Source organism: Onychostoma macrolepis, chromosome 16 (assembly GCF_012432095.1).
Source record: "Onychostoma macrolepis isolate SWU-2019 chromosome 16, ASM1243209v1, whole genome shotgun sequence".
NCBI lineage: Eukaryota > Metazoa > Chordata > Actinopteri > Cypriniformes > Cyprinidae > Onychostoma > Onychostoma macrolepis.
Genome location: NC_081170.1, coordinates 7,114,907 through 7,131,161, shown reverse-complemented (window position 1 = coordinate 7,131,161; position 16,255 = coordinate 7,114,907). Strand labels below are relative to the sequence as shown.

Genomic DNA, 16,255 nt, shown 5'->3' with positions numbered 1-16,255 from the left:
ATGATTCAGAAACAGGCTCCTGTCAAGGTTATTATCGTTAACTAAAACTGAAAACATAAAAAACATTTTCATTAACTGAAATAAAACAAACTTTAACTGTAATAAAATAAAATATAAAAAAACCTAAACTTATTTCATTTTAGATAGTCACCAAGGCATTTCTAATTTTTTGTTTTTGTTAAACCTAAAAATAGGTTTACTTAACTTAAAAAAAAAACACACAACAAAATTACTAAAACTTTAATTGACATTAAAATGAAAATAATATATATATATATATATACAGTATATATATATATATATATAAGTCATTTAAAATATTAACAGAAATTAGAGTATATCAATGATGCTAAAATAATACTGATATAATCATAAATTACCTATTTTGTATAGATGCACAGGACAAAAATAAATAGAGTACAATTTTGTGGTATATAATACATCCTTACTCATAATTCCATTCACGTGCAGATTTTATGCTGGTAAAATCATGATTATATTATGTATGTATATACATCTGTCTGTGCCGACAACATGGCAAATGCTGATTACATTAATTAGAGTTTCTCACAATACTTTATACTTCTACAATTGAAACAATAACATTTTCCAGCTGATTACATAATAGCTCAAGCCTCTGGATATTAATGGTCAGATTCTGTTCTGTCTTCTGTATGGTTTGAATTTAATGAGATCAGTCGTTGCAGAGTTTAATTAGGCCAGACAGAAACAGCTGCAGGAGGTTGAGCTCACGGCAGCCTCTGGAAACGCAAGCCTTTGCCAGGCCTCAACGTCGCTGTTTAAAAATATCTGACACCCACGCCATACCTGACAGTCCCGTCAATAACTGCCATTTATCATCCATATCTGCCTGCTTTCATTTAATTACTGCAATGAATCTAATGCAGGGCTGCAGTCTCAGACCTCCTTTATCCATTTACTGTGAGTTTCTCCACAGCTTTGGTTGGTTCTGAAAGCATCCTGCAGATAAAAGAATAGCGTTTTACAATGTCAAGGTCAGTTTGATTCCCAAATAACACAAATCTTGATAAAAATGTATAACTTGAAATGCCAAAAGTGTCTGCCGAATTTAAATCTAGATAAATTTACATAATCATGGTTCACATGACACACATATAGATGCAGCATATTCCATAAAAATCTGTTATAAACATATCTTCTGCATTGTTAATAAATGAAATCAAATAATTGAAATAAAATAAAATACATTTTATAGATTTTTTTTTATTTTTTAGATTTTGTTATAAAAGAATTCAAAGCAAAAAAAACAATAAAATCAGTGTAATTGTTTTTCTTTAATAAAGTTGCATTTAAAGGAATAATTCACCCAAAGATTTATTTTCTAATAAATTTACTCACCTTCAGGCCATCAAAGATGTAGATGAGTTTGTCTCTTCATCAGTTTTGAAGAAATTTAGCATTACATAACTTGCTCAATGGATTCTATTTAGTAAATGGGTGCCGTCAGAGTCCAAACAGCTGACAAAACATCACAATAATCCACAAGTATTCCACATGACTCCAGTCCATTAATTAATGTCTTGTGAAGCGAAAAGTTTTGCTGCTTCTGGCAAAAATACCAGTCCAAAATCCATAATAACGCTTCCGCCAGTGAAAAAGTTCATCCCCTGTTGTTTTCTTACAGCAAAATCCACCAATTTAGAACTGTTTTAGACTGTTTTTGCATGTAAATGGTGCTTGCATATTTCTCTCCTGATTCACACAAAACAATTTCACTGGAAAAAGCAGTATTATAAACAGAGAACACATATTTTTTGCTGGAAGCAATGGTTTGAAGTAAAAAAAAAAGGTCTTAACGCACAGATCATGAATTAGTTACATTACTAGTGGATTATTGTGATGTTTTTATCAGCTGTTTGGACTCTCATTCTGACGGCACCCATTCACAGGATCCACTGGTGAGCAAGTGATCTAATGCTAAATTTCCCCAAATCTGTTATGACAAACTCATCTTCATCTTGGACGGCCTGAGGGTGAATAAATTTGGATGGCCTGAGGGTGAGTAAAATTTCAACAAATTTTCATTTTGGGTAAACTATTCCTTTAAAATGCACGATCACATGTGCTCCCTCGGTTTGAACAGGCATGACACTTCTGGCATCACCGTCGGTTTGGCTGCGCCAGAGACATGTTTGGACAGATCGTGATGATTGACACTCTGAGAAATCGTCCTTCTGCTGTGTTTGCCGGTGGTATCGTTCAGTGATTGCTGTGAATGACAGACAGAGAGCCACGCTTGCGATCACATACACCTGCTGTCTGAGGCACAGCGTGAAGTCTTATATTTCCTGTCACTTGACATCGTCTTTGTTTTATTTTCCTCAGGGTTCCTGCAGAGAAGAATCTCAAACATGTACATTTGTTCAGTTTAGCATGGCCTACCTCATCTAAAAAGCAAACACAAACTGAGGTTGCTCACAGGCTGAACTTTAGAGTCTGTTCAGTATGGATGCTGGACTCTGACGTAAATCTGTGGTGAAAGCAAGGATGCATAAAATCATCATTTACATACATCTGCGACAGAAGCATTGCCCTTAGAAAGACTGCCAGCGCTGTATACATAATTAAACTCTGAACTGGACCTATATACAGGACATAGAAAGGGTCAGTATCCTGTGGCGCGCATGTGTTGAATTCACTCACACTCATGAATAACCTCGCAGTGCTGGAACTGACCTTTATAATGACCTTTATTTCTGCTGTCACACTAAATATTCTGTTATAGCGCCTCAACATCTCCACTGGTCCTGTATGTCCTTTTGCTAGTGTAACATAAAATGTGATTTAAGATGGTTAGACGTGCAAATGGATCAATTGACAGTCAGATAATGTCACATAGCGCCTCCTACAGGACAGATGTGTCGTTGCAATTAAAGTAGTGTAGCCTAATCCATCTCGGCTAAAAACTTTGAGGAAAAAACACTGCACTTCCTATAAACTATTCTAAGAGGCATCCATTTGTAATAAAGGTCACATTAAAACTGAGTTAAAACCTGTTAACCAAGCCTTCAATGTGTAGACCATTCATTATAGTTCATATTTGAATAATGTGTCATTTCATCAAATGATCAAAAGATGTAAGTTCATCAAATTTTGGAAAGCGTGTGAAAATACGACGTGATATTGTACGTCTTCTGTTCTAGCTTGATTAATGTACTAATCTAGGTTAGAAACTCATTGAGTAGTATAAATTGTTATCTATGAAACTTTGTTGTTTCTTGCTGAAGGCACAGTATATTATAATATGATACAAACATATAGTAATTTAGCATATGGATAGCATACCTCGAGATAGCGGCTTTTACGAAACGCGTTTGGTTCTCATGGGTCCCCGTCAATGCGGAAGTGTCTCCATGCTGTGTTTGACACTCATTCATACAAATATAATATTATGCGATATCTGTCCTGTACTTGAAGTGCTCTTAAAGCTGTCAGAAGATGTTGCGCAGAAGGACAAACGGACGAGAAGATGCGGACAGTGTCAAACCTGATAGAAAGAAGGTGATGAATCACAGAGAACTCTGCAACTTATTGACTGAATACCAACAATACTGTAGTAGGTACCATGGTAATTCCATAATCCTGGTCTGTAGTATTACCATGGTGTATTTTGAAGAGCCCCGTGAATATGAATCAAAGAATCATATTCTTACTATTTGTTACAATTTCATTGTACACTTTTTTGTTGTTGTTGTTGTTGTAAATACCCTCACCTGTATGACTATATTCTAAGAATATTAATAATAAATGAGTAGTTAAATAAGAATAATGAATTAATTATTGAATGTATAAATAAATAAAATTATTTAGGAATAAATTAATGAGTAATAATTTGATTAAATGTTTATAAAATGAAACGAAAGTTAGTGTGTTGCCAAGGCTGTTGTTAGTTTTTAAAACTTACAGAAGGGTTATTGGATGATGCAAAAACTTTGAAAATGGACGATATTTTGATTTATCAGCATAAAACTTTATGTAATGTAGAAATTATACAACATTTAAAAAAAAAAAAGTTTTAGTTGGAGTATATCATGCCACTGCTTGACATGCAATTTCAACTCTCCCACCACAGACATCAGAGGACTCTGGTGTTACTGGTGTGCCTGTCTCACAGAGGAGCTGCTGGGCTGTTGTGTCCTTCTGGATGAAGGTTTTGCTCTTCATCATCTTCACTCCAGCTTTTCTGAACTATGCCTCCCTGCAGAGAGAGGGACAGGTGCTGTCAGCCGCAGGTGAGACCTCATCATCTCTTCAGGAAGACCTTAGGATCATGTTTGGTAACTTTCAGCTCATTTAAAAAAAAAAAAATTTCTTTCGATATGTAGGTGCTCAGCTGATTGATATCGGCCTCGGCCAAAAGATCCATCTGTTGTGCAAAGGACACGGGTGGCCTGTTGGTAAGTTAAATGAATAGTTCAACCAAAAAAGGAAAAAGAGTCTGATATTTATATTGTGGATTGTGCACGGTGAAAATGATGTTTCATTTTTGTTTCAGTTGTTCTTGATGCTCCAGCAGGGATGTCTTCAGATGTTTGGTACTATGTGCAGGAGGGTCTCTCATTATCAACAAAGGTTAGTTCAAACAAACTGCCATCATGACTACTGGACGTTTGGAAACTGGTAATACATTTAAGTAATACATTTCATGTATCTTCATGTATGAATGTCTTTCTCTGTATATGCAGTACACACTGTCATATTTCCCCATTTTTGAATGGTCACCACTGACACATAATGCGACAAAGAGAGCTAAAGTCTACAGATTTTACTAACGGACCTACCAATCTCTGTGTAAAAGTAACAAAATGATGCCATTTTAACCCCCTGTAATTTGGCTCCAAATCTCAGATGAAAATGGCCATTTTGACCACCCTCTACAAAATAGTGGATTTCTCAATAAATATTCATCCATGACATTTAATATTTTGGCTTTCATCACTATATATGTTTATCTTTCTCCAGAAAAAATATTAGCAAAATCAAAATTTGAGCTGGGGACCTCTTGTTGAGTTGACCCAGTTAATATTCAGTAATATTATTGATATAACTGCACTGACACTATCGAATGAGTTCAAAATTTGAACTGAATTGAGTTAAATAATGATACTAAATTTGCCACACCGACACTGAACTAAATTGAATCAACAGTTTGACTGTTGAGTCGACTTGTGCTGAATCACAACACTATTGCCTTCTGTAGAGCTGCTGAACATGTTTCATATTTGATGAAATTTGCAACACTGACATGCTTATTGAATTCAGTCCTCAAGCAAAAGAGCGGTTTCATCGCTGACAAATGATAGAGACATTTGCAAGTTTTGTTTAGCCTAAAAATGTATGGTAAATATCCACCTTATCCAGCATTCTTTTTGTTTTCTTTCTTATAAAGTATCCCATTGTTATTTCAGAAACCACTGTAAATGATTCAAGGTTGTGAGTGAATTGTTCAAATAGCCTAAATCAAACTGAATCGGGAAAAAATTCAGACCTTCTTGCAATCCTGTTTGATCAATTAGATAAATAGTGATTCATTCATGAATATTACACTGCTTGATCTGATTGTAAACAGGTGATAGCAAACATATCACATAATTGCTGAAATATTGTCAAGGAAAATGATTCTCAGGTTGGTATACCTTAATCTCCATCATCAGATTAGGATTTATCAGTAATAGTTTTCTGGAGTGCAGAAAAAGCGCAAAAACACGTCTAGTGATTATGTAGCTTTTCTCACTTTTTCACTGTATGTGATGAAATATCTGCGTATAAATTCAATCTTAACAAGATTGTAAGGCCACAGAATATGTGATTTATTTTTTGTTGTTGTGTGGTTTCATTTGTGAAGTTTAGTAAGTTACTGGTGAAATCGTGATTTGTTCATGAAAAGGTTTTATACACAAATTTGTGTACTCATTTTTGAATGAGATCCTGTGACTTCTGTATGATTTGCCAATCAGTTTGACTGATTCAGTAACTGAGTGTTTTATTTTCTAAATTGAATGGCATGTTGTGCTCTACTGTGTCTGTGTGTTGTTGTTTTTTTTCTTGCAGTCAGCGAGGTCAGCAAAATTGATTGATGGTTGCTGTCTGACTATGACTTTATTGTTGCCTAGTCTTATTCTCGTCAAATTCACAAGCTCACATCTCTGTGGCATGTCAGCAAACCTACATTTGCAAAATAACTCCTATTTCACTGATATCTATCAGGTTGTAGGGATGTTTTATGCATGTGATTCCAAAACAAAAACCACTTACTTAACGGGATTAAGTGAGCTTTTTACCGTTTAGAATGAACTGATGAAAACTCTTCCATTAAGGGGATGATAAGAGAAAGCCTTTCACTGATGTTGTGTACAACATTAAATAAACAAAGCAGCACCACAGTTTTCATTGATGTGAGTCATTACTTTAGGTACATAAAGGCATTATTGATTTTTCTGCTTCTTCTGTGAAGTTACAAGACTTCAGCTTTCAGAGCATGTGCTGCTGTATTACTCGAGTAATTCGAGGCAGTGAGGTGGTGAAGCATTTCTGTGACATGCTGTCAGAACAAACCTAGTTGTGAGGTGTTGGAGATTCCTGCTGATGGCCTGCATTGCAGTGACTGTCCAGTAGAGCCAGACGATGTAGCAAACATTTGGAATAATTGATGATTAAATGAGTTGCAACATTAAATTGTGCAACATTGTGAATATTACAATATTTTTAGGTTTTTGGTTTTTTGAGTGTCAGTTGAGGTTTCTCTTGCTGTCATTTTCATGACACTTGATCTGTGATCTGTTTCTCAGGTGTGCACCTATGACAGAGTCGGTCTGGGTTTCAGCCGGAGAACCTTGCAGAATGAAACTACAGGCACAGAGAAAGTCTGGGGAATATCAACCACTGGAAGGTATGAAAGTGTCTTAGTCTGAAACTAAACAGTTCACCAAAAAAATGTCCAAATAACATTGGCTTCAATTAGAGCATTCTGGGAAATGATGATACCACCATGGTCCATAAATATATACAGTATCTCACAGAAGTGAGTGCACCCCTCACACTTTTGTAAATATTTTATTATATCTTTTCACGTGACAACACTGAAGAAATGACGCTTTGCTACAATGTAAAGTAGTGAGTGTACAGCTTGTATAACAGTGTAAATTTGCCGTCCCCTCAAAATAACTCAACACACAGCCATTAATGTCTAAACCGCTGGCCACAAAAGTGAGTACACCCCTAAGTGAAAATGTCCAAATTGGGCCCAAAGTGTCAATATTTTGTGTGGCCACCATTACCAGCAAAATAAAAAGCAATGGGTCCTTTTGGATCCGAGTCTTTAGAAGATCGGACAGTAAGTCCTGTACCAAGGACCAGAACATGGCAATTCGGGGACAGTCCTAGAACATATGTATATATGTACCTTGACTTGAGCTATTACACAGGTGACAGATGGGCTCAGACCTTCTTTTCTCTTTATATAATTAACAGGAAGTGGCATATGCCTTATAGATTAACTTATAATGGATCATTTGGTGAGCTGGGTTTTTAGAGGTAGCAAAACAATTTCCCCAGACATTGTCCCAATCAATCACAGTGTTAAGTTCTCTTTCCCAGAAACCCTTAATCGGAATGTTTGAATACTGTCGTACCACAAGTGCTTTATAAATTATACTCACAATACCTCTAGAAGCCATACTAGAATCTATCCAATTTACCATAGGATGAGGAGATATTTTAATCGAGCAGGGTACTCCGTAAGCTTTCAGTGCAGAGAACTCATCCTTTAGGATCTGAAAGGACTTGAGCCCATAATCATTGTACAGGTCTTTTAAAGTGCAACCCAGCATTTGGAAACAAACGGTTTGTTACCAGTACAAAGATTATTATTATGCCAAATGGGTGTAGAGTCACTGTAAGAATCTGAAGCTCCCATAATCTTTTCTGCTGCTTTCCAGGTTTTGATAGAATGGCATATAATTGTACCAAACTTTTCCAGAACTTTCTTAGATATTCCAGTAAAGGGTAAATCCTGTAGATGCAATGGGTAAATAATATTAGTTTCTAAAGCCCGCCATGGGACAGGGGAGTCAACATCTAGCCACGTCCTAAGTGGTCTCATCTGGTATGCTAAATAATTGGACCAAAAATCTGGTAGGGATAAGCCACCATAAGGTTTTAGCCGGTGCATAGATTTAAAATGAATTCTAGGCCGTTTATTTATTATTCCACAAGAATTTTGATACTGCTGTATTGATCTCTTTAAAATAGCCATTAGGTGGTGTCAGAGATACACTCTAAAAAAATGGTGCTATATAGCACTAAAATTGGTTCTTTGGCTCGTAATCACAGGGGAACCACTTTTGGTGCTGTATAGCACCAAATCTTGGTGCTTCACAGTGGTTCTTCAGCAGTTCTTCACCGGTTCTTTGGCATGACTGAGGGGCTATATAGCATCGCTACCATATACAGAACCTGTTAAGCTCCTTTAAAGGTTCTTTACGAGCCAAAGAACTAGCATTGGTGCTGTTTTTTTTGCACCATTTTTGTTGAAGAAATACAGTGCAATATGGCACCTCTTATGGTTCTACATAGCACCATTTGACAAAGGTGCTGTATAGCACCTTTAAAGATATGGTGCTATATAGCACCAAAAGTGGTTCCTCCACTTTTAGTGCTATATAGCACCATTTTTTTTTTTTTTAGAGTGTAACACTGAAAATAAAAAGCTTAGCCTCGGAAGTATATTCATCTTAACAGTGGCTGTCCTTCCATGAAGAGCCAAACACAGTGGAGACCAACACAGAAGATTGCTCTTAATCTTATCCAGAAGAGACTGATAGTTCCACTTGGAAATGCGAGATAATGAAGGAAAAACTCTGATTAAACTGGTCACTGACAGGAATCGTAGTGGGTAAGGTCTGAATCTCTGATTTAGCAGCTAAATTAAGGTTCATAAGTATGGATTTGCTCAATTAGTCTTATAACCAGACAGTTTACCAAATGTATCAAATAATTTTAAGCATTCCTTAACTGAGTCTGTGATGTTTGATATATACAACAAAACGTCTGATTGCTTGGGCCAAAGGCTCTAATGATAAATTAAAAAGCAAGGGTGACAGAGGACAGCCTTGACGAGTGCCCCTGCCAAGATAGGGGAGATATAAGAACCAGTGATTACTCTGGCTGAGCATTCAGAATAAATAGTTTTGACTGCTTATAGAAAAAAGGAGCTAAACTCAAAATGCTCTAGGACAGACCACAAAAAGCTCCACTCAATTTCACAGATTGGAGAGCCTCTGCCCATCTTTACTTCTGAGAGACTCTGCCTCTCTAAGACATCCCTTTTATAGCTAATCATGTTACAGACCAGATGTCAATTAACTTAATTAGTTGCTAGATGTTCTCCCAGCTGAATCTTTTCAAAATTTCTTGCTTTTTTAGCCCTGTGTTGCCCCCGTGCCAACTTTTTTGAGACCTGTAGCAGGCATCAAATTAGCTCATTTAGTGGATAAAAGTGTAAAATTTCTCTTTTTTAACTTCTTTAAAAGAACTGCATTTATTTGAAATAGAAACATTTTGTAACATTATAAATGTCTTTTTTTAACCAATTTAACGTGCCCTTGCTAGTAAGTGTTAATTTATTATTTTAATAAATGAATAAAAATAAAAATTTGACAGACCCTTTTTGAAATGTATTGTACTTGTTTACAATACATAAAGATTTTATGGTTATATTAGGCACTAAATCTAAAAACAAAGAGACACCCCTTCCATGTTAATAGTTTAATCCACACGCAGGTATCTGTGCGTCTCGTATCTTTGACATTGACCTGCTCTACTATTCAATCAGTGCTGTAGGACAGAGATGTCTTTGTCCTTGTCCTCTGGCAACAAGACGTCCTGCCTTCAGGTTTATTTGTCCTACATGTGGAGTCACTCTTATCTTGTTGCTCTTGACATGATAACATTTCTTCATGCATTAAAGTGATGTGTAGCGAGAGGACAGGGGAGTTTGTTATCAGTGTCCTGTTTTCTCCTCTTTCTGGCACGTTTAGAAGGCGGACAGCAAGATATTAATTTTCCTAAAATTCAATAAGCCAGGAACAAAAACGTGGAGTATTGTCCTTTTTGTTCTTTCCTGAAACCTTTTCATTTGGAAACTGATTTGATTTGATGTTGAAGGAAAGCCAATAGTACATGATAATTTTATTTTTAATTTTTGACAAGGACATGTGTTGTTTTGTTCTTAGACTTATTGACTGTATATATATACTACTGTACAAAACATTGTGTGTAATACTGAATCCTGTGCTCAACTTGACCTTCTTATTCCAGTGTGATCAAAGAGTAAATATCAACCACTTTTTCTTTACTCATTATTTGATACTTATATTTAATATTTAAATTGGAATATTATATTTTACACAAAATTTAATTACCGTAAAAATGCAAACCAACACTTAAATAATACCAGGACAGCACTTGCCAAATTAAATATTCACACTTTTCAGCTTAATTTGAACGAAACACCAGAAATGTGTGCTTAAGGATTAGACGCATCCCGAAACAATAATAAATATATAATAATAATATGCATAAACTTAAGAGCATAAACAACAATAATAATTATTGCTATTATAAATAATAATTATTATTATTTTATTTACATTTTTGTTTATTCTGTCAAAGTATTCAAATATTGAATATTTGTTCTGTAAAAAGGAATAACGAAATCTATACTGATATCAATGTTGGTCAGTCTCTAGTTTTTCTTGACCATTTTCTTGACCCCCTGCACATCTTGAAGACATACTGCAACAAATCACTCAGTGCCCACTGAATCTTCATGGCCTTTTAGTTAATGAGGATGTCAGAAATAAAACCCATTAGTGTCTCATGGTACACAGTGCATATTAGTTTAGTATGTCAGCCTCTGGTTTGAGGTCAGTTTGTCCTTCATGTAACATCACTGACCGCTTTAAAAACTGGGCAGCAGTCTGGGACTGTGGGCGTCCCGTCTGGAGGTGAACGTACATGTGTGTCATAATGTGTCTCAGTGATTAATGAACTGTCAGATGAGTCATGTCTAGACGTTATTTGCACAAACCTGCACTCATTCCTGACCTGTATCTCTCCTTTCTTATCCTTCAGGATGGTGGATGACCTTCATCGATTGGTCAAGGCTGCAGATATAGCCACACCCTTCATCCTGATTGGCTCTGAGTTGGGCACGCTCAATGGCAGGTTCTACAGCCACATCCATGACACGTAAGTCATGCTGTTCTTTTTGAAAAAAATGTCAGTCAGTCTTATCTGAACATGTCAGGAAGTTTGTTACCACCACAGAATGTATGTTACATTTATGTTTAATGTTTTTGAAAGAACTCTTTTATGCTGCATTTATTTGATCAAAATATAGTAAAAACAACAATATAATGAAATGTTATTATAGTTTAAAAGCACTGTTTTCTATTTAAATATATTTGAAAATATAATTTATTCTTGTGATGCAAAGCTTTTCAGCATCATTACTCCAGTCTTCAGTGTCACATGATTCTTCAGAAATGATTCTAATATGCTGATTTTCTGCTTAAGAAACATTTCTTCTTATTATTAATGAAATCATTTGTGCTGCTTAATTTTTGTGGAAACATTGATACATTTAGAAGTTTGGAGTAAGTAAGATTAAAACAAAAACAATTAATATTTTTATTCAGCAAGGATGCATTCAATTGATCAAAAGTGACAGTAAAAACATTTATAATATTACAAAAGATTTCTATTTCAAATAAATGCTGTTCTTTTGAACATTGGTAAGAACAAATTTTCAACACTAAGAACCATTATTAATATTTGAGCACCAGTAATAATAAATAATAATTGAGCACCAAATCACTATAATAGAATAATTTCTGAAGAATCATGTGACACCAAAAATACAGCTTTGCTATTACATAAATAAATTACTTTTTAAAATATATTAAAAAGTTATTTTAAATTGTAATAATATTTCAAAATATTGCTGTTTTTACTGCATGTTTGATCAAATAAATGCAGTCTTGATGAGCAAAAATGATTTCTTTCATAAACATTGAAAAATCATGATTATTTCAAACTTTTGACCAGTAGTGTACAATACATTGGTGAATAGTGTTATATATGCCTAACAGGGTTTTTCTTCCAGACATTTATACCTGTCATGACCAAAAGATCCATCAGAGCAGCTTGGGACTGACTTTTCGGCACACACTCCCCCTACCCCTCCACCCTCCCTCCATCTGACAGATTTAACGTTTCATCTGCTCTGATGTGCAGCTTTAAGACCCATAAATTCAGCTGCATCAGGCCTGTAGCGCCCAAGGACTGAAAATATTGTCCCCGCTGCAGCTCTGAGCCCATTCATCTCACTCGATAGATGCTGTTCATTTCTCGATCGGTGTGTGGGGTCTCATCTGAGCTCTAGAAACATCGTCTGTGTGGTCTTTTCACTGTCTCTCTCTGTCTCTTCAGGCAAGTGTCTGACCTGGTGTTGATCGATCCGATCCCAGAGGATGTCTTTGAAGAGGAGAAGTGGCAGCAGTACTGGTGAGTCATCAGCCGAGACGGAGAGTGTGAGGCACAAACATAATTCGTCAAATCCTAGCTCCATCCTAATGCTGAGAGCCAGAGGAAGAAATTAAAGGGGAAGTGTATAATTTTTTTTAAAGGTGTTAAAATACTTTCTTTTGTTTTAGTAAGTCATTCAGAAGTTGAATTCCCTGAAAAGCATACAGAAAGCATACAGACTGTTGCTGTATCAAAACATTACTCTGGCCAGACACAATGCAAATAATCTTTAATTATTAAGTTTGGTTATGCTAGTGGAACAAATATTACACACTTCACCTTTAACTAGTTTTTACTAGAATAAGCCTATAATTGATTGAATCAAGTATTTGACATGTTCCATATTTATTGATACACAGATCTGATTTGACTTACAAAAATGATACTATTGTATTGCAAATTTGACATTTATATAACATTAATATTTCATATACATGGAAATACTATGGAATTCTTTGAAATGTGTTTTTTTTTTCTCTGAATTTTGTGGTGGTGTTTGTGTGTGTGTGTGTGTGTAATATATATATATATATATATATATATATATATATATATATATATATATATATACTTTATATAAATTATCTATAAATGTTAAAATATATATAAATATTTATTGATATATTTAGATATAATTTACATATATATATAATTATATATACATTTATATTATTATTAATATGATATAGATATTACACTTATTAAATTAAACAATCTGTTCATATATATATATATATATATATATATATATATATTATTATTAATATGATATAGATATTACACTTATTAAATTAAACAATCTGTTCATATATATATATATCACCTGATAATCCATGTTATTATACCATGTTAATATTTTTACTTTTAAAAATACATTTTACTTATTCATGTTGTTGTTATTTTTTTCTTTTTTCAATTGTAAATTGTCCCAATCAAATTGAACCCTAATTTGATTATTATTATTTTTTTTTTTTAAAGATTTGAATCATTGTAAAAGCAAATATTTACTTCGGTAATGTTTACATTTACCACGTCTTTCGTCAGAGCTAAAAGGAGCCAGTCTGACAACACTTTCACTCTTTTAGCGTTCAAAAACTGAGCTGCTGAGTGCTCACAGACACTACTATAAAGCCAATGTAAGCACTCATTAAATATTTAAACAGCCACATACAGCTCCAATTACATGGGTATTTACAGCTAGTTGCAGTTTATGTCTATAGTTAAGCATGCTGAAGCTATTCAATTTCAGTGGAAGAAATACAGTCGCATTTCCTGGCCTTGTTCTACCTGCTATTGGAGTCATTTAGAAGCGACATGATCAGAATTCCTCTGCTTTAAAAGCCCTTCCTTCCTTCATGGAGAATATCCCGTTTCATAAACTTCTACCTCTATTATTTATCGCCATTATATGACTCGAATGAGTTCAGCTAGATAAGAAATGAATATGCCCGGATTGACTCATTTGTACATGACTGGACGAGAAGCAGCGCCATTTATCTGGGAAATGTGCGCAATTACGCTTTGATTAATAGATGCTCGTTCCATTGAGTGTAAGACGGTGTACATGCAATCCAATTACTTGGGACACACTGAAATAAATGTTGTGGATATTAACTCAGGGCTTAAGTTAATATCCGTATCACATGAGTTTTATTACTGATCTTACTTAAATCATAAGAGCTGCTGGTTTAAATTAAAGATGCTGAGGATGTATTAAACACTTCTGCTTGCGATTATGTGATAGCCGTGCAATATAAAATGAAGTCTTTGGGGAAATATTGTATTATAATTTTATTTTAGAACAGTTTCACAGGCTGGAATGATCCTTGGAATTTTCTAAAATCTATTTTTATTATCTGCAGTTATTGGCATAAAATTATGTTTAAAAATGTTGTAATATTGATCCTTAACAGTATTATTTCTGTACTGTTATAGTTTTTTTAAATTAGTTTTTAATTTCATATTTTCAGGGTATTTTCACAGGCATATTTTTTTATTTTAAATTTGAATCATTTTGTTATGTGCTTTTGTCATTTTATACGTTCTTTATATATCTATACAGCGTTTATTTACTTCAGCTTAGTTTAGTTGCTTGCTAAGGCAACATTTAAAATTTTTGTTTACGTTTTTGAAGTTTAAATTGTTCATCTTTTATTTTATTTTATTTAAAAGCATTATTTCCTTTAAATCTAATAAAGCAATAGTAGATTACAGTATTATATTTATAGACAATTAGATATATATATATATATATTAGATATATATTTTATTTTTATCTTCATTTTTATTTTATTAAATTCTTCTTATTTTTACTTCCATTGGGATCTTTTAGGATTGGTTCCAGTTCCACTTTATGATTTAAATTCCCGTACCAAACTTGCACATATTGCTTCAGGATTTTTTGACTAACACAACTTTCTAGGCCCATTTCCTGCTTACCGATTCATTTTATGTTACTAAGTGTCTCCAAGGTATGTCAAAAGCAGGCGTTAATTCTTTGAGCGATGAGAGGCTTTTACATGAGGTGTAAACTCAAACCAAAAATACTCTTTGTTTTGCTAACTGCAGTGCTTCCGTGTTCTTTTGAATGGATTTAATTGGGTCACAAGTCTGCGTAATTGCCGTTTCCTTCCTTTTAAGAAGCCTCGTGTGGCGACTAAGAGATAAACTGCCGGTGTCCAATAAGGAGGGCCAACGCACCTGAGGATGACAGCGGAGACGGTATCAGCGTCTTCCCCATGCCAGCAGGATTTCCACATCAAAAGAGCGTCTCATAAACGCTGCCTCACTCTGAAATTAGGTCTGTTATATCCGACAAAATGAGTCACTCCCAATCACTGGAGAACAAAACGGAGCAGCAGAGTGTCCCGGCTCTCATCCGGTCTGATCTCTGATGTGCGGTCAGAGACTTGTGCAAATACTCAGTTGTCAGATCATGAAAATCTGGCACTTCAGAGGTGACTTGTCAAGTTGAATCTACCCATCCTTAAATCCCCAACTTAAATCAGAAAATTGGGTAAAAATGGGTTTTGCAACAGTTTAAGTGATCTGGGCTATTAGCTAGTAGACCATCCTGAACCATCATCAAACAAAACAGCTTCTATTCCAAACACTGGTTTTAGCTGGGTTTTCTAGTCATCTCGGATACGGTTGCTTGCGAACAGATGGCCTTTTTTTTTGGTCTTTTTCTGTTGATTTTTTTTTTCTGCTGTGGTGACAAAAAGCAGCTGAATGCAGTTCCTGTGAGGTTTACACAGTACAGACTGTGTTTTTGCTTTTGAAGGAGCAGAAGCAGCTGTCAGAAAACCCCATTCTGGCATGTCAGAATTGTCAAATTTCAAAGTCTCTCTCGAGAGGGATTTCCCCAAGATAAAGTCTTTTCTGTCTGTGCATCCCATCTATCAAATGGCACAATGACACTCATAAAAATCAAGAATTTATTTAATATGGCTGATTAAAAAAAAAAAAAAAAAAAAAAAATATATATATATATATACATACAGTCAGGTCCATAAATATTGGGACATCGACACAATTCTAACATTTTTGGCTCTATACACCACCACAATGGATTTCAAATGAAACGAACAAGATGTGCTTTAACTGCAGACTGTCAGCTTTAATT

At 34.8% G+C, this 16,255-nt stretch overlaps 1 protein-coding gene and 1 long non-coding RNA gene across 4 annotated transcripts in view; one reads left to right on the top strand and one right to left on the bottom strand.

Annotated features, from left to right (window-relative positions):
• Positions 1 to 330: 330 nt before the first annotated feature.
• On the bottom strand, positions 331 to 3,472 carry LOC131522191 (uncharacterized). Its single transcript, XR_009266463.1, has 3 exons — positions 3,328 to 3,472; positions 2,425 to 2,512; positions 331 to 981 (listed from the first exon to the last, which is right to left on the bottom strand). It is a non-coding gene; the product is annotated as an uncharacterized LOC131522191 (long non-coding RNA).
• Positions 2,986 to 16,255, top strand: part of si:dkey-122a22.2 (uncharacterized) — a 27,733-nt gene continuing 14,463 nt past the window's right edge. The window contains exons 1-8 of one of the 3 annotated variants that reach the window (XM_058747509.1): positions 2,986 to 3,119; positions 3,460 to 3,543; positions 4,115 to 4,274; positions 4,368 to 4,439; positions 4,538 to 4,614; positions 6,831 to 6,931; positions 11,176 to 11,292; positions 12,535 to 12,609. In XM_058747509.1, coding sequence (XP_058603492.1) covers positions 3,481 to 3,543; positions 4,115 to 4,274; positions 4,368 to 4,439; positions 4,538 to 4,614; positions 6,831 to 6,931; positions 11,176 to 11,292; positions 12,535 to 12,609 — 665 coding nt within the window. In that variant the 5' untranslated portion in view covers positions 2,986 to 3,119; positions 3,460 to 3,480. Of the gene's footprint in view, positions 3,120 to 3,352; positions 3,599 to 4,114; positions 4,275 to 4,367; positions 4,440 to 4,537; positions 4,615 to 6,830; positions 6,932 to 11,175; positions 11,293 to 12,534; positions 12,610 to 16,255 lie in introns of those variants that run through there. The other 2 variants (XM_058747508.1, XM_058747510.1) reach the window with 2 other exon arrangements.